This window comes from Dermochelys coriacea, chromosome 17 (genome assembly GCF_009764565.3).
Source record: "Dermochelys coriacea isolate rDerCor1 chromosome 17, rDerCor1.pri.v4, whole genome shotgun sequence".
NCBI classification, from domain to species: Eukaryota; Metazoa; Chordata; order Testudines; family Dermochelyidae; genus Dermochelys; species Dermochelys coriacea.
In genome coordinates this window covers 16,924,873-16,946,884 of record NC_050084.1, presented here as the reverse complement: position 1 = coordinate 16,946,884, position 22,012 = coordinate 16,924,873, and the positions used below count along the sequence as shown (strand labels likewise).

Here is a 22,012-nt window from a genome sequence, read left to right as displayed (position 1 = left end):
TCGATTCAGGAAAAGCCAGTGTGGACAGACGGCTCTCTTGGTGTCAGTTTCAAGGCTGTGTTTTAGCACTCTTTTCACGCTCTTAGTGCTGTCAGTCACTTCCTATCTGAGCACAACCAGTGCTTTCCTCCTTCATCCTCCCTGCTTCCTGGCCTGGCCATGATGGCAACCAGGAGTTTGTGTCAGGCTCTTGCCTTTCATCTGCAAGAGAAGTTTCATGCACTGCCACAAGCTGTCCGCACTGCCATCTCCTCTGTTTACCTCTTAGCTTTATAGAAATCCTCCTTAGCAGAGGCCCCCACCCGCATGAGGGTTTGAAACTCGACTGTATCCATTGGTTATCTGGCAGCTTTGAGGCTTGAGGAGTAGGTGTTGGGAGTGCCAGGGATCCAGCTCGACCAGGCACTCGGATCCCTCCAACAGCACTTTCCATCAGCCAGACTTGTCTCCTGTGCTGATCTGGTGGTGATACCTCACTGTCTGTCACACTGACCTGCCACTTCCTGATCATCCCTGCGGGTTCTAGTGGATGGAGCACTGGACTGGGCCTCAGGAAACCTGGTTTCTATTCCTGACTCTTCCCCTAGCCTGCTGGGTCATCTTTGGCTAGTCACTTGCTCGCTCTGTGCCTCTGTTTCCTATCTGTAAAATGGGGATAATGATATGGCAACGTTTGTAAAATGCTTTGAGATCTACTATAAACACACTATGTAAGAGCAGTGACCTAAGTGCTGATGTGGACAGCGATAAGCTCTCCCACCAACATAGCTGCCGCCAGTCACAGAGGTGGTTTTGTTCTGCGGACAGGAGAGTTCTCTCCTGTCAGCATTGATCATCTTACCAGACACATTACAGCGGTGCAGCTACGCTCATGTAGCAGTTCTAGTGTAGACTAGCCCTTATTTTCTTCATTTTCAGCCAGCCAGGCCCCTGCCTGCATTCAGCACAAGCTCCACCATCTCTTCCTTTTCAGAGCACATTCTGCAACTCAGGGAGCAGTTCCATCGGTCAGTTTTGTTTTGCATATAATTAAGCCTTAAGGACTGCTCTTGTGCACTCATAATGAGGCTCTTTGTTAATCTTTGATCGTTAATGGGTTCAGTCTCTTTCCACCGCTGTCCGTGCATTGGTTTCTGTGTAAATCTTTCAAGTCTTCCTTTGGTGACTTACATTCTCCTTTCATTTGTGCTTTCTTGGGCTGGATGCACACTCAGCCAACATTTGTTATTGCCACCAGATGATCTTCTACTCTGAGTCCTCAGATATTTTGATCATGTATTCTTCATTGTCAATTGCTTCCTCTACAGGTCCTTTTCCTCCACTTCTTGAATGATTGTCATTACTCTGTGCATTGCCAGGAGTGTTCTTGTTTGGATGTCAGTTTTTTTCTTCTCCTCTTGCTTCCACATGTTCAGTCCAGCAGTGTGCTATACGACTGGTATGACCCATATATAAATGACTTGGACAAGATTCTTCAAGTTTTGTCCTTAGAGTAATTCTTATTTGTCTTTAAATATTCTTTCCTCACTTCTTCTTTGACTTCCTTATGTTGTAACTCCAACAGTTCCCTGATTCCAAGGTATTTGTAGGGAGCATGCTGAGAGATATCTTGGATAGTACCTTTGTTAACTTGTATGCCATCTGATTGTACCAATTTACCCCTCTTTTGAGACGCCACCACGTGTTAAGCCAAGCTTTAGATCTTCACCAAACTGTCCCACATGTCACCCATCTCCTTTTGTGATCGATCATCTGTGTATAACAAATGGGTAACTGGTGGTGGGTCTTTGCTGATACGAGAGCCACAAGTTAAATTGAGGAGTGTCCATATCAGCAGCAGCATTGCTACCACGAACAGTATTGGTGATAAGGAATCCCCTGAAAAGATTCCTCTCTTAATTTGGAGAGCCTCAAGAGCCATTTTTATTATTCCTGATGTTGTTAAAGTGACTTCAAACCAACACATCCTGAAGACAGTGTGTGACATCTCTACTGTGCATTGTCAGAGTGGGCCTTGGGCTTCAGGATCTCACAATCCCACTCTGCCCCCACGTCCGATGAAGTGAGCTGTAGCTCACGAAAGCTTATGCTCAAATCAATTTGTTAGTCTCTAAGGTTCCACAAGTACTCCTTTTCTTTTTGCCCCCTCATGTAGGCTGTTGGAATAGCTCCCAGTAGCATGAATGGGTGCTCCTGCTGCTGGCTTCATTTGTGTCCCTGTGCTCTGCACAGCCTCCTCCCTGTGGAACCCACAGGCCTGAGACTCTGGGACCCAGGGGGGTGTTCATTTTCAAGACAGGAGCTTCGTTTATGTGGCTGGCAGATGACAGCAGTGTCTGCAGAAGGCTCATTGCCCTTTTGACCCATCTTACCCCAGAACAGAGGGTTGCAGTGACTAGAATGTAGGTGACCTTGTAATCAACTGTAGGCAAGTCTGAGATGTTTTGTTATTCTAAAAGAGCTTAGTGTGGCTCTGAATAGTTCCTGGAAAAATTTTAGCCATAAACCTGTCACTTCTCACCTCCCACCTCTGTCCCAACTCCATTATTTGAGTGGGCTGGTAACATTAGATCCATGAGCTACTTAAATAGCAAGAATGCTAATGACTTTCTTTTAACAAGTAGTTAACAGAACAGTGTTAATTATGGCTCATGCTGAGTTGCACAGATATAGAGCAGCACTAGATCGGCAACATAGCTAGGGAGAATCAGAGTAAATGCAGCATTTGGGATACTTTTATGAAAATTATAATTGGAGCTCTAAGTTTCTCAGGCTTTTTGGAGTTTGAAGCGGCCTCATTGCAGATTAATTTTTGAAGAGCTGTCTGGGTTCATAGCCATGCACATGAATATTCTTAAATACAGGTGGAAGGTCACTTTGTGGCAGAACTGTGTATACACTGGGTCTAGATAGTTAGTTATTTTGGGGCTTATCTACAAATGAAAATTAATCTGGAACAGGATAGGGTATGAATTGATGCGTCCTGAAAAAATTTTTGAAGGAGAAAGTAGTTAAGGACATTGAGGTCAATGGTAAATGGGACAAAATGCAACATGGTTTTATAAAAGATACATCGTGCCAAACCAACCTGATCTTCTTCTTTGAGAAAGTAACAGATTTTTTAGGCAAAGGAAACGCAGTGGATCTAATTTACCTAGATTTCAGTAAGGCGTTTGATACAGTGCCACATGGGGAATTATTAATTAAAGTGGAAAAGATGGGGATCAATATGAATATTGAAAGGTGGATAAGGAATTGATTAAAGGGGAGACTACAGCGGGTCATACTGAAAGGTGAACTGTCAGGCTGGAGAGAGGTTACCAGCGGAATTCCTCAGGGATCGGTTTTGGGACCAATCTTATTTAATCTTTTTATTACTGACCTCGGCACAAAAAGTGGGAGTGTGCTAATAAAGTTTGTGGATGATACAAAGCTGGGAGGTATTGCCAATTTAGAGAAGGACCGGGTTATCATACAGAGGATCTGGATGACCTTGTAAACTGGAGTAATAGTAATAGGATGAAATTTAATAGTGAGAAGCGTAAGGTCATGCATTTAGGGATTAATAAGAACTTTAGTTATAAGCTGGGGACGCATCAATTAGAAGTAACGGAGGAGGAGAAGGACCTTGGAGTATTAGTTGACCACAGGATGACTATGAGCTGCCAATGTGATATGGCCGTGAAAAAAGCTAATGCAGTCTTGGGATGCATCAGGCGAGGTATAGAGATAAGAGAGTAGAGATAAGGAGGAGTTAGTACCATTATACAAGGCACTGGTGAGACCTTATCTGGAATATTGTGTGCAGTTCTGGTCTCCCATGTTTAAGAAGGATGAATTCAAACTGGAACAGGTACAGAGAGGGGCTACTAGGATGATCTGAGGAATGGAAAGCCTGCCTCATGAATGGAGACTCAAGGAGCTTGGCTTGTTTAGCCTAACCAAAAGAAGACTGAGGGGAGATATGATTGCTCTCTATAAATATATCAGAGGGATAAATACCAGGGAGGGAGAGGAATTATTTAAGCTCAATAGCAATGTGGACACGAGAACAAATGTATACAAACTGGCCATCGGGAGGAGAGAAGTTCTGGAACAGCCTTCCAAGGGAAGCAGTGGGGGCAAAAGACCTATCTGGCTTCAAGATTAAACTCGATAAGTTTATGGAGGAGATGGTACGATGGGATAACATGATTTTGGCAATTAACTGATCTTTTAACTATTCATGGTAAATAGGCCCAATGGCCTATGATGGGATGTTAGATGGGGTGGGATCTGAGTTACCCAGGAAAGAATTCTCTGTAGTATCTGGCTGGTGAATCTTGCCCACATGCTCAGGGTTCAGCTGATCGCCATATTTGGGATTGGGAAGGAATTTTCCTCCAGGGCAGATGGGAAGAGGCCTGGGGTTTTCTCACCTTCCTCTGTAGCATGGGAGACAGGTCGCTTGCTGGAGGATTCTCTGCACCTTGAAGTCTTTAAACCATGATTTGAGGACTTCAATAGCTCAGACATAGGTGAGAGGTTTATTACAGGAGTGGGTGGGTGAGATTCTATGGCCTGAATTGTGCAGGAGGTCAGACAAGATGATCATAATGGTCCCTTCTGACCTTAATATCTATGAATTTAAAGCAGATTAACTCCATGTGTTAATGCTCTGATTCTTGGATAAGTGCTTTGTTACTCCAGAATAGCTGTTTCTGATTAACTCCTCTGTGGACGCTCTTATTCCAGAACAAAAGTGTCTAATTCCAAATTAATTTAATCCACTGTGAAAGAGGAGTATTCTGGAATTACATTCACACCCCCCCCATTAATCTTTAAATTCGTACCCTATTTTAATCTGAACTAACTTCCCAGTGTAGAAAAGCCCTAAAAGTTCCCTATTTCAAATTTAGCTTAATCCACTGCATAAAACTAATTGGGAATAAAACAGCTTTATTCCAGAATAGGAACATTTCCACGTATGGGGTTAATCATTAATTATTCCAGAATAACTTCTCATCTAGACCCACCCTTGATGTAAAATCCTAGTGGAGCCAAAGCACAGCCAGTTCTTATCTCAGAATTATCACTTTACACCTGAGGTTTGCCTTTACTAGCTACATGGAAGCAAAAACTACAGTGCTTTGTCTCCCCCCAGGATTGCTGTCTCGATGTACAAACACACCTTTATTTTGCAGTGAAGACAGCCATTAACAAACAAGAGACTTAGGTCAGCTTAACTATGTCTCTCCAGGGTGTGAATTTTCAACACTTGTGAGTGATGTTGTTAGGTTGACCTACGTTTTAGGAGTAGCCCGGACCTGAGAGGAGTAATGCAGTAGTTTCCAAATTGTGCTTTCCAGAGCACTTGCTAGTGATCTGCATAGAGCTGGCTGCTCACCTGGTGCTGGCTGGCATCCTTGTTTCCATCTGAAAGCACCAGAATGGATGGGAGGGGAAAAGGTGAAATGAAGAGCAGAAGTACAGCGTGAGATGAACTTGACTCCAAAAAGGGCCGAACACTTAGCATGCTCAAACAGCTACAAATGTGTGGCGTGCCTTCCCAATACGACTTCTCTATGTGAGCCATTGCTGTCGCGACGAGAGAGAGAGGTCGTAAGCTTATGAGTGGAGGGGAGACGTTTGCCAGACAATTTCTCTGTTAAGATGTGGCCCACAGTCTGCAGAAGCTTTGAAACCTCCACTGCACTAGGACACATTCCAGGGAGTGTCGGAAGGGCAGTGCATGTTGTCGGTTTTCTTGCTAGCGGAGTGGAATTGAGTTTCTAGGGATTTCTGCTTATAATGATGGATCGGATGCTACTTCCTGAATGCCATTTCCTATTGAAGGCTGATGTATTTGCCATTAGCTTGTGCTGATCGGTAATGGGGTGCTTTGTTCTTAAAGATCAGATCAGAAGGAATGTTTCTGATTTTCTTTGGTCTTGCCACCCCATCATGTATTCCTAAGGGCCACTCCGTTGCTGGTAAAAGAGATGATGGGTTGGAAAGTACTGGGTAGAGACAATTATAACATAAAATGTGCAGTAAAGTTCACTCTGCCCTTGCAAAATGGTGGTGTTTATTTGATGCCTTTCTGCTTGGGGGAATCACTGTATTGTGGCTTGAGATGCAACTCTCCCTTGGCCTCAGGGATAGAGTCTCCCCTGGTGGTCCAGAGAGGTGTACATTACAGCTCTCTGCACACGCTGGAGACCCTGTGTTTCCATGCGGGGATGTTGCCCCATCTCGCCCTCTTTCAGGGATTCCACTCTGGGATGGTGACTACACTTGCACCAGGGGAATCTCTTGGGTGTGCTTCTTTTCCAGCCAGCACTGCCCACAAATTTGGGCTGTGCTGGGTCCCCTATGGCCCCCATGGCAGAGGAGAAATTGCCACCTCCCCCACAATGGGCTTTCTCCTGCTTGGAGCCTTCCCCCCGAGTCTGTGCAGACGGATGAACGAGTATATAAGGATTAAAGCAAGGCTGGCCCCAATGGATCCGTCTAGCAGGATTTCTGCTGTACATCTGCTCAGAGACACAGTGCTGGGATCTGTTTTATACATGATCAACTTTTCGGTGCAATAATATCAAGTTCAGGAATTCTCTAGCCCAGCTGGACTCAGGGGTCTTGCTCTCTACATAAGCTTTGGGGACACTCTTTGCCCACTGGTCCCATTTGGGTTGCACCCTTTTTTTCTGCCCATAAAATCAAACGGTCTGAGCTCTAACAGCCTGTAAGAAGTTAGATCCTTCACATTAGTCGTCATTTGACTGGTCTCACGGATTTGGCATTGCCTGCTCCAGAGATAGGTTGAATACTCTGCATCGACCACTGGCGCTAGGGAGCTGTGGGTGTTCAGCCCCACTGAGGCTCAAACCCTTTATTCCCAGCATCATGCCACTTGTGCAGGAATTCCGCTTTTTTTCTGCAGAAGTTCTGCAGGTAGTTCAGCTCTTCCCCGGTATCCAAATGGTACAGGATTGAAAAATGCATAGCTGCAGAATGCATGGGGTTGGCTTAGTTCTCGCACCAAGGTGTTGACGTGGCGGTGAGTCAGTAAGAGAGGAACAGGTGTGGGGGAGGCCACCTTGGTTAAAGACTATTTCAGTGTAACAAGCTACATGTAGCCTGGAATGTCATGTCATCTGGCAATGTCTAGTGGTTAGCAAATGCACATGGGAGGTGAAGTCCAGATTCTAATCCTCTTGGTGCTACTGATTTGTCATGTGACTTGGACAAGCCACCTGACCCTGTGGAGGATAATACCAGCCACTGTGGAAAAGGGCTTTGAGATTTTTAGGTGAAAGGTGCTTTTGAAGTGCAAAGCAAGAATTGTTGCTATTACACATTGGGATGCTGCTTGATGACAGTTGGGCATGCCAGGGAATAATAGCTACAAATTGAGGTCCCTGTCTCCAGGCCACACACAGGCACAGTTGCCAACTTTCATGTGGTAAATATGCACCCCGACTTTCACAATAAACCAAAAATCAAGCTAGTCCCATTTCAAAACAAGGTCAAAACAAGCCAATTCCTAAGAACCCCAACACTCTATGTAACTAGATGCCCCGGCGTGCAACCTGGAACTGTGGTGGGCCCGCTGTGCACCCCTGACTCTCTCCCGCCCTTGCCCCTACTTGCCAGGAGCCAAACAAAAAAAAAAAAAGCAACAAGCTACAAGCCAAAACTAGCCAACAAGCAACTCGCAAACCAATTAAGTAAAAAACAAGCTCAATTTCTGCGTTTTTTTCCACAGGTTTGGCATGTCTGCACACAGGCTGCACTGTGTGGTCTGCTAATTTCCTGCGCATTTATGCTCTTCACATTCTTGTCTTGTAGTTACGTTTTTAAAAATGCTTCACAGCCACTGCATTTGCTTTTCAGTCTAAAACCAGTCTTTACAATAACCTCCCATATGACAACTCTTCTGATTTCCATCTGCAAATTAAGCATTGATCAGCTGAAACAAAGCTTTCCTGTAGAGGACAGCAAAACCTCCCTCTGCTACATCCCAGACACTTAAGTCTCCTCCTTTCTAGGGCAAGGAATGGGGGACAGGAGTTTGGCTAAAGAGGCTTAAGCCTGGGCTACATTTAAAACGTAGGCTGACCTAGTGACATTGCTCAGAGCTGTGAAAAATTTTGCACCCTGTACGATGTAGTTAGGTTGACCTAGCCCCCACTAGACATCGCTAGGTCGATGGAATAATTCTTCTATTAACCTAGCTACTGCCTCTTGGAGAGGTGGATTAACTGCATCAATTGATGGACTCCTCCTGTCGGTGTAGGAAGCATTTGCACGATGGTGCTACAGTGGCACAGCTGGACCGCTGTATTTGTGCCGCTTTACTATAGACATATCCTTAGTTTTTGAATTTAAATCCTCTTTGTGAGTGCAGTTTTTTCACCTGTGGCCAGGGGGCAGATTTCCATTCCTAGGGAGAAATCCCTTTCCACTTCTGGGATGGCTTGGATACTATAGTTACTGAAACATTCCCCGTCTACTTCTGGTAGCTCCCTCCTTAAAGATGTTCCTCTTGCTGTTCTAAGCTGAGATGGGTTTCATTATCAGCATTTGGCCACATGCCCCTCTGTATATTTCTTGACATGTGCTTCTCCATAGTAGACCCCAATCTGAGTGGTGGTAGGAATAGTAAAACACTGAGACCAGTGCTGCTGCTCCATTTATATAGAGGGTATCTAACCACAAGACCTTTAGAGCACTTTGTGCTACAGTTTCAATGAAGTCCCAATATGTCCCATATTTCTATGGCCTTTTGTTTTCAATTCTCTCATCTGCAGAGGTGCCTCTTATAATGGCTCTTACCTGCTGCCTCGGTACTTTCAGCTTCAGGGCTGTGAGCTGGGGATTCCCTCTGGGTACAGGATTTTCTCCCACTCGAATTAGTCGGTCTTTAAATTTCAAATTTAAATGTCACTTATTGCTGTTGGTTTGTGCTTTAAGCCAGCTGCTGTTGTCACAGAGGAACTTGCTTCATGAGGTGAAGCTAGTTTTTTGGGGGGAAGAGGGAGGAGGGAATTCTCCTTGTACAGCCTTTGTCCATTCCTAGAATTGAAAGGTTTTTTTGAAGATTTGTGTATGTTCAGATAGTTTGGAAAGAGTCTGGTAGGTCTCAGTGCAGGCTTCAGCAGGAGTCTGCAGTACAAAAACCTTGCTGTATTTGGCACTAATGCAGTATCAGCAAAAAAAAAAAAAAAAAAAAAAAAAAAAAAAAGGCAAGCCAGCCCCAGATTGAATGGGCACTGAGATTTAAATACCCTTTTCCAGTGGATTATCATTGTTACAGCTCTTGCCATGTTGGAAGCTGATTTGTTTACTAGATCATTGACTAGCTAATGCTAAGAGATGATTGATGTTCTGCCTATAGAAATAAGTTACCTAAAACTACATTTTAGCAACCAAACTTTCCAGAAGATTGGAATAAATGCCACTCTACGTTGTATTTCTGTCACCCCAGATGTATGCACATTGTCATATAATTATGCCGTTTAATTGCTGAATGTTGTTAAGTGTTGAAGGCTAGAATGTTGTTGCCTCAGTAACGCTGCTCAGTGCTTCTGTCCTTGGAGCTCCAGTGTTATCAGTACTAACAGCTGATAAGGCAGCCTGCTAATTCAGCAGACATCTATGTTTCTCAGAAAAAAAGACTAGGCATGGTTCGGTGACAAAGGTGCCCAACCAGGTTTATTGCCCACAAGACATAGTCCTAGTGCCCTGGCTCCGTGGTTACAGGTACGCTAACAAATGAGTGCCCAGTGGCAAGGAATGTCTCAGTCAGCAGCAGAAATGTGTGCTGTCCCCTAGGCCACACAAAGGGTTAAGGCGAGATACCCCAACATTTATAGACTGGGACAAACAACTGGGATAAATATCTTAAATACCACTTTACATGTTTCATGACAGCTGTTTACCTTCCCTTGTTCCTGATATCTCGGACAAAACATCCCTATTCGTTATTTTGTCAAACCAACCTATCTTGTACTAGATTGGGATGTATCTGTACTAGCTGGAATATATTTACGTACATATCTAGTACCTAGTCAACTAGCAACAACTTTGCCAAGTTCATGTACTGGATGCTTATCTGCTTTAATACATTGCCTGACTTTGGTTTGCAGCCTCTCGTGCAGGCCTGAGATCTTGCACCAGGGCCAGAGCTCCAGGCTCTCTCTCTCCTACACTGAAGTCATGCCACCACTTTGGTAGAATAAGCCAGCTGCTTAGACTAGAAGCTGTTTGGGGCAAGGCTCTTTGTTCAGTGTTTGTGCAGCACCAAGCACAGTGCGTCCTTTTTCCATGTCTCCCTAGGCACTACTGCAAGACAAATAATGGGCACACAAAATAACCAACGGGAGAGGACAGGGGTCCCTATTCTCAGAAGAGTGCACAATGTCCATGAAAAGCCGACAGGACCATAGCTTTGACATTGTGTGAAAGCCCACCCCCTGACACACACATACAGAGTTAAGTTGCATGGAATTTGATGCATCTGCTGCTGGAGGACAGATAATGGGTAGGTATAACCAGGAATCACTGCAGGGTCATACTTCCCCATGTTGCATTGCAGACTCATTAACAGCCTTGGTTACACATAGGTTCGCTGTTCACTCATTCAAATGCCAAAGCGAGGTGGGGAAGGAATGTGGGAATAATAAGGAGGCAGGTCAAGAGAGAGAAGGAAAAGAGAGCTCTTAACACACCTCTCTCTGCAAATGTCCTGAGGACTCCAGAACAGAGTAATGGTGTGTACAGAGGAGGTGTCTTAAAGAACACAGAGGACACAAGATACTTAACAAACAGAACTTGCAAGCCCACATGTTCAGCAGGCAGTTGTTTAAGGAAATATGTTGCCCCGCCTATAACGATGATAAATCATTTCTGAATCACGCTGTGCCTGGAGTTGTGAGTAATGTGGTTGTTGTTTTTTTTTGCCCCCCTCTCTTAGATCTCAGATCTGATACGACAAAGCACAAAGGAGTCCCCGCTCTGGGAGTTCCTCAGCTTGGGCTACGCACTCATGCTCTGCCCGTTTGTCGTCGTCCTCGGAGGGATGTTTTTCCTGGCCACGGCCCTCTTCTTTCTAAATGACCGCACCAAAGCTGAACAACAGTGAGTAGCCAGGCAACGAGGAATGGGGGAGGGAGGGGAGCATGTTATCTCGTACCACAGTTAGGTTTGGAGTGTTTCACCTAGCCCTTCCAGGTAAAGGATGCAGCGGAGCATATGATGCCACAAGAGGCACTGGGAATTGGTTATGCTGGTTTTGAATCCTTTACAAATTTCTGCTTCCAGGGGTTCTCAACCATGGGCTGCAACACCCTGGAGCTAGCATCTGATTTTAGACTGCAGCCTCCTTTTGATCTTTTATTGCGTGGGTGTGTCCAGGGGGCACTAGAATCCTGTCCATTTGGATTAAGATGGAGCATTGTATTCTGGGAACTATACTCTCCCAGGGCCACCTCTCCACATTAAAGCAGAGGATGAACGTGAGCCACATTGTAGAGCTTAGTGGTTAACTTTTAGCTCGTGGTTACACAATTGGGCCACCTTCGCACTACTCGGTATGTGAAATAGTCAAAAGGAGTAATTGAGAAAATTAAAAACATTGTGTCTATGCGTGTGGGGTGCAGGGGAGATAATACATATATTAAGTCCCGAGCTGTTATGTGAAAGATGGTCTTTCCTGGTTCCTAATTACAGCTTATAAAAAAGCTACGTGTTTTTCAGTAAGGAAACCGATTCAGATCACTTCACTGTTGGCAACTACAGTAACTCAGAAGACACATCCACATGACACACAGTTTTTGGGTTAGTCTTTTTCTCATAATCCTTGCACAAAACTATGACTGTCTGTGTATTATGTTCATGTTGAGAATACTGGCAGTGCTTGGGCCGGTGTTTGCCCAAGAGTAGCCTTTGTGTTGCTGCTGCTTGTTAAGAAGGAGGTGACGTTATTCGCTCTGAGAGAGGCCCCATCTGCATGAAGGAAACTTGCAGTGGTGCAGCTACAATGACGTAGATACGTTGCCCGAATGCAGCCGACCTCAAGAGGTTTCAGGATGCTGCTGCCCTGGTGCCAGCTCCAGCGCAGCACATCTACATTAGGGGCTTGTTCCAGTGTAGTAACACTGATATTGTTACACCAGTTCAAATCTCCTCAATGCAGAGAGGTCCAGAGCTTCAATAGGGCCAAACGCGTGTCTGTCTAAAAGCCAGGCTCAGGGTAGGGAGGAAAAACCCTGATCTAGTTTAAAAAAGCCCCGTGTCCCGGCATTATCACATATGAGAAATCTAAGAGCAGAGTGAAGTGCTGGGAGTACCTTGCTTTGTGAATACATGTGAATAGCTAGAAGCACTTTCTGGCTCACAAGGCAGTTGATAACGGCGTCTGGGTTGTGCACAAGGCTAGCTGGATCTCAGTGGTTCTGCCATTCCTTTTTATTTTTTATCCCTGGGGATCATGGGCCTTTTGGCTAGGCGCTGTACGGACACGCAGTCAAAAGGCCCCCAAAAGCTCACAATCTGGGTTACGTCAAGACGCAGCAAGTGAATGAAACAGCCAGATGATGGGTGGAGAGAGAAGACAGGGTGGCAGAGAGCTAAGATATCACATTAAGCAAAGGTCTCTGCTTCTTCGCCCTCAGACCTTTTTTCATGCGTCACCAATAATTGTGGGAAGGGACCTGTTTACAAGTTGTCTTCTAACCGATGTGCAAGGGGTAGCCTGGACAGGACCCTGTCATGTCCCTTGTAATTGAATTACAGCCTTGCACAGTCAGAGACTTTAACTTGGCTTTGGGGGCATGGTTTTGTCCACCCCGCACTGCCACTTTTAGCGGTATGTTACCCTGTCTCCTGACACTGTTAGAGTCGCAAAGCAGATGGTGCCTAGCCGTGAATCAATGTGGTAATCGTTGGGGGGATGCAGTGAGGTGAACGGATGCTTCTAATACAGCAATAGGAACTCAGGTTGGCTTTCATTGCCGGAGAGTCCAGGGTGATAACTGGATTTAATAATAACATGTAACACTGCCATGTTATGAGTTTAAAGAAATCTCATTCTTCGCGGGGGTTGGCAGCAGTGTGAATCTTTGCTTGTGGACCCCATCTCTGTTGTGAGAGCAGCCAGTAGTGCTAAGCAACCTTCTCTGCACTTAGTTCAGTATGATCCTTCATCCTCAGCTGTGCATGTGAATAACTAGCACTTGCATTAGAGGATTAGAGTGTGGGAGAAACAGCTTTCAGGCTATGGCAACTCTGAAGCAGCAGCCCAGGCCAGACCCCTTGATGGCTGGTGAATTCTCTGCAGTGTCTGTCTAGTGTTATGGTTCCGGAAGAGCCCTTATTTGGTCCACGAAAGGAGGGCACTTCTCAGCTTGTATTGAAAATGCCCATGCTGATAGCTGACCTCGTCTCGGTGCCAGCGTGCAGTGGCATATTTTACCCGATCCTTTTACAGCGCAGCCCTGCAGCATGCAAGATCCATTGGCGGGGGGTGACTTGATATATGCAAACCAAATCTTAAGGGACGGGAGCCCCAAGCATTCATTTCCCCGGCAATAAATATAAATCGCTCGTATCTAGATGGTTCGCTCCACCCTGAGCAGAGTCCTCCCGTATTCTGCTCACGTCCAGAGCCACCCAGTTTCCTTCCCCTTAGTCATTCCATTTATCAAAGCAACAAACACAGACCTCCAACCTATTTTTACTTCTGTCTCCCCTTCAGCATCCTTCCCCTTTCCATTCAGTCTGACTCGCCTCTGGTTGTGTATTGCTGATATCTGGCTAGTGCTCCTTCGTGTGCAATTGCTGAGTGGCTCAGAAAGAATACAGATAGAACAGTTACTATAAATCATGGCTGGCGAAGCAAATTCTCTGCTTTTCCATCAGCTGGGTTTTCAATATGCCCATTAACTGTTATTCCCTTGTTAAAAATACCCTACTGTCCTACAGTCCAGGACGGTGTTGCTTACTGCAATGTTTTGGACCATTACTGAGGAATACTACTGTATTTTTAGTAAGTATTAGTAACCTTTGAGTTCTGATCCTCTGAGCCACCACCAAGCTACACCACCTCTTTCCTCCTCCCGCTTGCCATCTGTGGTGGGCATGCTGTCTGTGTTGTCAGCCTGTTCCTGATTTGCTCAGCAGCATAGATCCTCTGGCAGGTCCCATTGGAACAGGTGCATGAGATGGGGGTGGGAGGAGCAGGGCTTGGGAGTGGCTGAACACATAGCAGTGATAAGAAGAAGGCTGAGCGCCTTGGAATTTGGACTCCAGCTACCAGCTGTATATGTGCTTCCTGGGTGGTGGAAACAGGCAGTCTGTACATGGCATTATGCACCTTCAGCTAGAATAGTTTCCTTGCCTGGCCAGTCTCCACTTCCACGCACCCATTATAGGCTGGGCACAGAGCGCTGCTCTTTCAGGAATCTGTGTTCTCCTCTACCAAGGATCCCACGATCAGTCATCGGGACTCCCAAATGTGCCCTGCCAAGTGAAATTGATTAACCTGCAGGAATAGAAAGCCCCAGTGTCATGCCTGAGATTAAACCCATTCATCACAGGTAGGGTCAGGTCACAAAGGCTGGAGGTCACAGCCCTGACTAATGAATAAATATGGGGGCCAAGAGGTGTAATTCTGTGGCCTGGAATCCTCTTCTGCTGAGGGAGAAGGGAGAGATGGATCTGTCCTATCTCTAATTGCCAGGCTAAAAGACAGTTCAAGGTTTATGGCTTGTGCTTGGGTATTTGCTTAGGAAAAATTTCCTCATCCAGGCAGCACAAGCTGTAAATAGAGCAACCCCCTCTGACCCCTTTTGAAAAGCTGCACTGCAGTTTCTGCCACACTTCCTTTTTAGAAGAGAGAATGTAAAAGATGAAACCTGTCACTCCCTCGCAGTGTCTTTATGCTCCTCGTGTCACCACGGCAGCTCCTGGCCTACTTTGTGAATTACTTTTTTTAGCATGTTAAATCCAGTAGATAAAGCTCCCCCCCTTCACATTGTAAAGATGAAGCAGAAAAATCTCATGATAAGAGCAATACAATGAATCTTCTCCTTTCAAATGAGATTGTTCTCAAATACTGGGTCTTTCACATACATAACAGGGCCTTGGAAATATACTAGCTGCAAGAGGTTTTCAATAAATTTAGGAATGACACAAGAGAACAATCTGCACATCATTTAGTCCATAATGTAACCTAATTACTTTTAGTGTGTTTTCATATATACATAAAATATAACCCCCCCTAAACCCCCCTCCAAAAAAAAAAAGTAATCAGAGAGAGAGAGGGATGTCTACAGAGTCTTAGCTACCTATAGTAATTAAAATTCTCTCAATCCTTTTTGAAAGAACAGGAGTATTAGTTTTGGGCCTTAGTCACATTCAGACTTGGGTTGGTAGATTGTTCACCTGAAATTTCTCCTGTTGTTACAATTGAATAAGATGTCACTTCCTGTTTTGCGGTGTCATGGTGCACTGTTAAACTACTGTTGTGTTGCTCTCTGGGGGTGGCTGCAGGTTATTTGTGGGTGGACTGATCCTCCTAAAATATCCCTAGCTAAGTCATAAAGGTGTTGTGCGGCTTAATTAATGTACATGAAGTCTGAGATTCTTTCAGCGGTGTATACAAGTACAGTACTGTGACTGCACAGCTGAGTACATACAGCAACTGAGTGTAAATTTAGTGATGTGGGTTTCACTCTTAGCTCTGCCATTGCCTTCCTGCAGGACCTTGGGGGAAGTCAATTCGAGCCTAATTTTCTGACATGCGAGCATCTGCAGCTCCATGGACTTCACTTTTTGTTGAGTGCTCAGCACTTCTGAAAATCACATCCTTAGCCTATCTGTAAAGCAGATAACCCCTGGAAAATAAACATTTGCCCACCCCTATGAAGCACGTAGAGAGACATGGAAGAAATGCATTACGTTGGTGCTCCTTAATTAGGGAGAATCTACCCTCTTCATAACACAAACAGAATAAGGGCCGTTTTCACATCACTAGGAATGTTGAGTACAGGCTCCTGCCAATACATGGCCTTACACCAGTCAATACATAGACCCTCATGACCACTTCACAGACACTGGATGTCTTTTTCATATGGTTTGTGCTGATCTATTATACATCTAAAGATTGACCCTCCCTTGAGAAGAACCATCTACTCTGTCTCCTCCTTGACATAGGACCAGAGGAATTGCCAAATTGGATCAGACCTGTGGTCCATCTAGCCCAGAATTCCATCTCCAGCAGTGGCCAGTGCCAGATGCTTCGGAGGAAGGTGAAAGGACCCCACAATAAGCAGTTGTGGGATAATCTGCTGCTCATGAAGGTGTCCTTCTATTTCCCGGTGTAAGCCCCAAAGCATGAGGTTTTACATCCCTTCCCATGCTTTTTTTTAGCATTAACTATTATAACACTGGATATTCTTGTTATCCATATAATTGGCCAGTCCCTCTTTGAATCTTGCATGATACATGCACAGTCAGGTTTTTACAAGACGTATGACAATGCGGATCAGGCAGCAGGATGCAGCTGTTGTACGTATCCCCAATGCAACCATGAACAGGAGTAAGGAATTTCCCAGATGCAGCTGGCTTAAACAAGAGTGTAGGTATTTAATTAGATAGCACACTGAGACAATTTCAAAGGGACTCGTGAGGGTAAATAATTCACCTGTTAGCTCATATTTTCAATAAAGGATAAGGCCATCTGAAAGGCTCTGTGTTTCCCTCCCTGAAATATTTGCAATGAAAAATTAAACATTTAAAAAAAAAATCCCTGCAGCTCTTAACACCTTTGATGCAGTGCAGAAACTCCAGATGAGTAACCATAATGATTTATGTATCATTTAAAAGTGATTAGTACAGACACTTACTAGGAGGAAGCTATTGCTTTTACACTACTGAACGCTGTCTAATTAGCATGGATCTTTATATTTTCCTAAATGTGTTAAGTCTACAAATTGTGGACTCTCTTGTAGCAAAGAGAAGAACAATCGATTTTCAGACTCTCTCTTCTACTTTACGTTAGACTTGTTTTAGCCTTTTCTCGAGGCAGGTACAAAATCATCTCAAAATTCCCACATTGCAGCCATTATTTTGTTTCATTGTAGCAATTATTTTCAGTTTCTTTTATGTAGGAATGTAGTTAGAGACAGAAGAGATGCATCAGATATTGTCATGTTCCTGCCAGGGCAGGATATAGTCCCCTGCAACAGAGGATGTATGCAATATTAAGCTGATATGTACACTGTGTTTGTTTAATACTACATGTTAGTGGGCTGTCCCCATTTACATAATTGGAAAATGTTTTTTCTGCAAACTAATTTAAGACAAACTCATAAAAATTCTCCTTGGCAAGGAGCTAGACACCAGCTTTAGAGGGATGTGATGTGCGCAGTGCCGCACAAAACACAGTTGTAGATTGAGATTTTCAAAACTGTCTTGGTGATTTACCCACACAACTCCTGTAAAGGGATCTTTGAGGATCAGTTCATCCACGATTGGCATACAGCCGCTTGTGAGGAATAACATGATCACTGTTTAACAGTGCACAGCATCACCACAAACCGGCAATGTGTCCGACTGAAATCCCTAAAAGAATGGAACTTGTGTGGCTAAATCCTAGTGAGCTTTGCAGATCTCAAGCATAGGCCTTACCCAAATAAAGTCAGGCTGCGATATTCCGAAGAGCCTGTTGGAGTTAGGAGCCCAAACCCACTGGAATTCAGTGGAAACTGAGCACCTAACTCCTTTGAGTTCCACTGCAAATCCCAGCCTTGCACTCTAAAATAGAGCTTATCTTCCATGGCACTATAAACATTCCCCATGCTTCCCCAACCTAGGTAAGATGGGTTTCAGAGTAGCAGCTGTGTTAGTCTGTATTTGCAAAAAGAAAAGGAGTACTTGTGGCACCTTAGAGACTAACAAATTTATTAGAGCATAAGCTTTCGTGAGCTTATGCTCTAATAAATTTGTTAGTCTCTAAGGTGCCACAAGTACTCCTTTTCTTTTTGCTAGATAAGATGCACTCCCAACTCTGGAGCGCTTACAATCTTAATAAGATAAGACAAACAAAGAAGAAGATGCAGGGCACGATTTAGGATCCTGGAGGATTATTGATGGAAAGGAAGATGGCGTGAAGGGGAAAGGTTTGAAAGAAGGAGAGAGTCGAGCAGTGTGTGCTGGGGGCAGAACAGGATTAGCAGGTACAAGCTGAGGGTGGGGAAAGGATACCAAACCGAGGGGAAGGGCTGGAGGACTGGAATGCTCTGTATGGAATGTAGGGGAAACAGAAGTGGAGGTGAAGGGTCTCTGCCATTTTTGGTGTAAAAAGCCACCTTTTCTCCCCGTTGCTTTAAACCATTTACCCAGCCACGATTCTAAAACGGCAAAAGAAGCTGATAGATTCAGAAACGTGAGCATTTGGGATTAGGGGAGATGGGAACAGTAACTAGCTCACTGCAGCAGGCTTCTTCCACTGTACAGATGGGAAAAGACTGTCTTCTATCAAAAAAGTGTCATGGCGTTTTACTGTTGTGTCCAACCTGATTTCCTTCAGGTTATTTTGTAAGGCATCCAAGCCTGGTTTGGTTGCCTGTGGCATTATTTTGTTTCAGATACGTTAGGTCCAGTAGTGAAGCCCTTACAGAGGTAAATTTCCTGTGGCGTTTGAAATGTGCCACTCAAGCTAATCAGCAAGCGGCGGGAGCTTTGCTTGAGTAAGGCCTGAAAGACTGGGACAGCTGGCACTGGCAGTTATAACTGCATCATAAACATAGGCAGGACTTTGACTCTCCAAGCCCATCAATTCCATGTGAGGACTAGTCATCCAAATGTACCCTCCTGCAGAGGGGGGAACTTGAATACCTGATGCAGCTGAGAAACGAATACTCTCTAGAATGCTCCTAGTCAATTGTGCGATGCGCTGCAGACGGGAGGGAATATTTTCCGGAGCTTGAATTGAGAGGATGGGGAGACCTAGTGGTCTGAGCACAGGACTAAGCCAGGAATTAGTCTGGAACGCCCTGGAGCCCTCATCCTGGCTCTGCCACTAACTCCCCTTTTTGACCTTAAGGAAGTCAAAGTTCTCCATAAAAATCTGCCATCTGTAAAATAGGGATAAACAACATTTTGCATGCTTCCCAAGCATTGTAAGCATTCATGTTTGCAAAGAGCTATGTAACTGTTAAGTGCTGTTAATCCTTATCTTTCCCAATAGATTATATTCACTGCAGTATCATTGCAGAGGGACAGTTCTTGGCATACATAAGGTTTAAAATGGATTTTGTATCCAGTTGGAAGATCCTAATAATTTAAGTGTGTACTAGGGCAGTTTCTTTGCTAATGTTGCATTGGCACAGATATGAAATCTTATCAGATCACAGGCAGGTGGTTAACATGATGGAACAGGAGGCTGCCTTCCAGTTCAGGGACTTTTTTGACACAAGGAACCAGAAGAGCAAATCATGAAAAACTCAGCTTTACTGTTCCATTTCCTGATGCCTACCGTTGTCATCTGTCATGGGATGAATATGCCACCATAGACCGTAAATACTTTGCCAAAGGAAGGTAACATTTGTTCATATAAAGAATTACATGTTTATAATTAAGGAAAGAGAATAATAGTCGGCTAATTTACACCTGGCATAACTGAAATCAGCGGAAATAAATGCACTTACACCTGTTCTGAATCAGGGCTTTAAATGCACATAAGGCAGATTCTACTGAGTTGTGAGGCTGGGTTATAGGGTACTGTGCTGTCTCCACTAACAGTGTCTGGAGGGGTGACCCAGATTGCACCCACTAGTGAAATGAGGCCACAGCTGTTTCCTTGTGTCTCCCAATGCTGGATCAAAGAGTGCTGTAAGCACTGGGCTTCAGCCTAATTTAAGTGATTTCCAACATCCTAGTCAGATCCTGATCAGACTGTTAAGAGTAGGCTGAACGAAGGGGTACATTCAATCAGGCACTCAGGTCTCTCTATATGCTATTAGATCAGACAATAACAATAGATGTTACCATGTTAGCTGGCTGTCCTTACCTGCACTCTTTGGACTATATAGGAGAGAAATATCGTGGGTGAGGTACATTCCTAACCAAATTGCATCAAAAAGTGGGATCTTTAATTATCTTCAGAGGTAGATGGGAACTATAGTTTAATGTTGCATCCAGAGGACACCTCTTCCCCACCTCCACTCAAAACAAAAATCCTCCTCCTCCCTCTAATACTGCTATTCATTGATCAGGATGTCAAGCTTGGCGCTAGAACTGTTGGCTGTCAGGCCAGAATGCTTCCACTGGAGCTGTACTGTCACCAAGGTAGAATTGTCCATGACAGAGAAACTTTTTGTCAGCAGGTTTTGAAGGACTTAAAGAGATTTTCAGTTTTAATAGCACTTTCTAAAGGTTCACGTTAGCCTGCTGCCCTAAAGGAGTATGACAGGCTTGTCTTTGAAGTTTATTTCCTTCCAGGTCCTTGATACCTAATGAATGCTGTTAACCATTCATCTTCAAAACTGTTCGGCTGTTGCCTGAAAAATAGAATGGAAAGTTATGGATTCCCCCCCCCCCCCAATTCCAGTCTTATACCTCTCTCAAGATCTCTGTAGCAAAGGAACGTAGACAGTTGGCCTGTATTTCTCCCTCTAAGTAAATATGCTTATTACCTGAATTAAATATTGCAGGTTGAAAACCTGAATGGAGTCTGTGCAGCTTTTAGGGACAAAGGTGAATGAAGAGGAAAAATAGTACTGTACGTGGTTACTGATTCCATTCAATAAAGCCATTGACGTATAGGAAGAAATAGTGGATTTAAGCCAATTCATTTCTTAGGCAGCTGGCGGAGCATGTGACATCATCAGAATGAAGCTCAGACCAGACTGTTGTCTCGCCAAAGGGCTGTGCTTTTGTGAGATCGGCTATCGAATGCCTAGGGTGAAATTCACCTCCATGCCGAGGGCTAGCAGGAGGTCTGTGTATTCCTGACTTCCCACTGTCACTCCCTCTTTGTAGGCTGAAGTATGTCTAACCTTTGGGCTGCCCATCTGCAAAGAGGTGAATTTCCTGGGTAAGCAGTCGGGAGAGTTAAATTAAGTAACAATTCCCACCCCAAACCAAGTTACAGCCAGCTCCACTTGTACATTAACATTTTTAAGCACTCGAATCATAAGGGTCTTTTCCCTTGGCAAATTGACCTTTGCTGAATCAAACAGATCCTGCTCCTGAGAGGCTAGACAAATCTGTCGTGCTCCATCAGGACATTGTTACTGGATAGAATATTTTTAGCTGTGCACTAATTCTCCGTCTCCTCCCCCTGCAAATCACTGGGCTCCTGTCTCTGTTGCTGTATCACCACCATTCACCTTCTCTGCATTCTTGCTTGGATGCAGTTTTACATGGGCATTGCATTCAATGTACCAGGTCACTAGGAGCCCTTGAAATCGAAGCATTGACCTGCATGGTATTACCCTCCTCTGCACTGCTTGAGTATCTACACCGTACGGACCAAACTCCCAAAGTGCACTGGGTTCGGTGTAAAGCCAGGCAGGGGCTCTCTGGAAGCACCCTCTGCTCTGGTTGTTCTCAAGTCCTGGTCAGGAAGCCACATACTGCACTTATATGGCCCCCATTGCCATAGTTTCTGAGGTCCTCGCCATTTTGAATGGGGTTGACTCACAGCACCCTGTGAGATAAAGAATTGCCCTTTATCCCATTGTACAGATGAGAAATTGAGGCACAGAGACACCATGATTTGCTCAAGGTTATACAGGGAGTCTGTGATGGAGCAGAAAGTTGAACCTGGGTTGTCTGAGTCCCAGCCTGGCCGCCTAACCACTGGACTGTCCCTCCTCCCTTGGGGGATGGAAGGAGATAAAGGAGGTGTTTGAAGCATTGTGTGTGTTGTTGGATTAAAAACCGTGCAGCTGAAGCTCTGAATTGTTGAGCTAGAGGCTCTGAGCTGTCATTTTCCTATTGGCTAGAAGAGCCTGGCAACTGA

General features: G+C 44.7%; 1 protein-coding gene across 2 annotated transcripts in view; it reads left to right on the top strand.

Annotated features, from left to right (window-relative positions):
- Positions 1-22,012, top strand: part of SPNS2 (sphingolipid transporter 2) — a 174,786-nt gene that overhangs the window by 142,919 nt on the left and 9,855 nt on the right. The window contains exons 11-12 of one of the 2 annotated variants that reach the window (XR_006276179.1): positions 10,958-11,121; positions 11,740-11,820. Coding sequence is in view for 1 of the 2 variants with exons in the window: in XM_038376274.2 (XP_038232202.1) it covers positions 10,958-11,121 (164 nt within the window). In the remaining variant the exon portion in view is untranslated. The remainder of the gene's footprint in view (positions 1-10,957; positions 11,122-11,739; positions 11,821-22,012) is intronic. The other variant, XM_038376274.2, reaches the window with a different exon arrangement.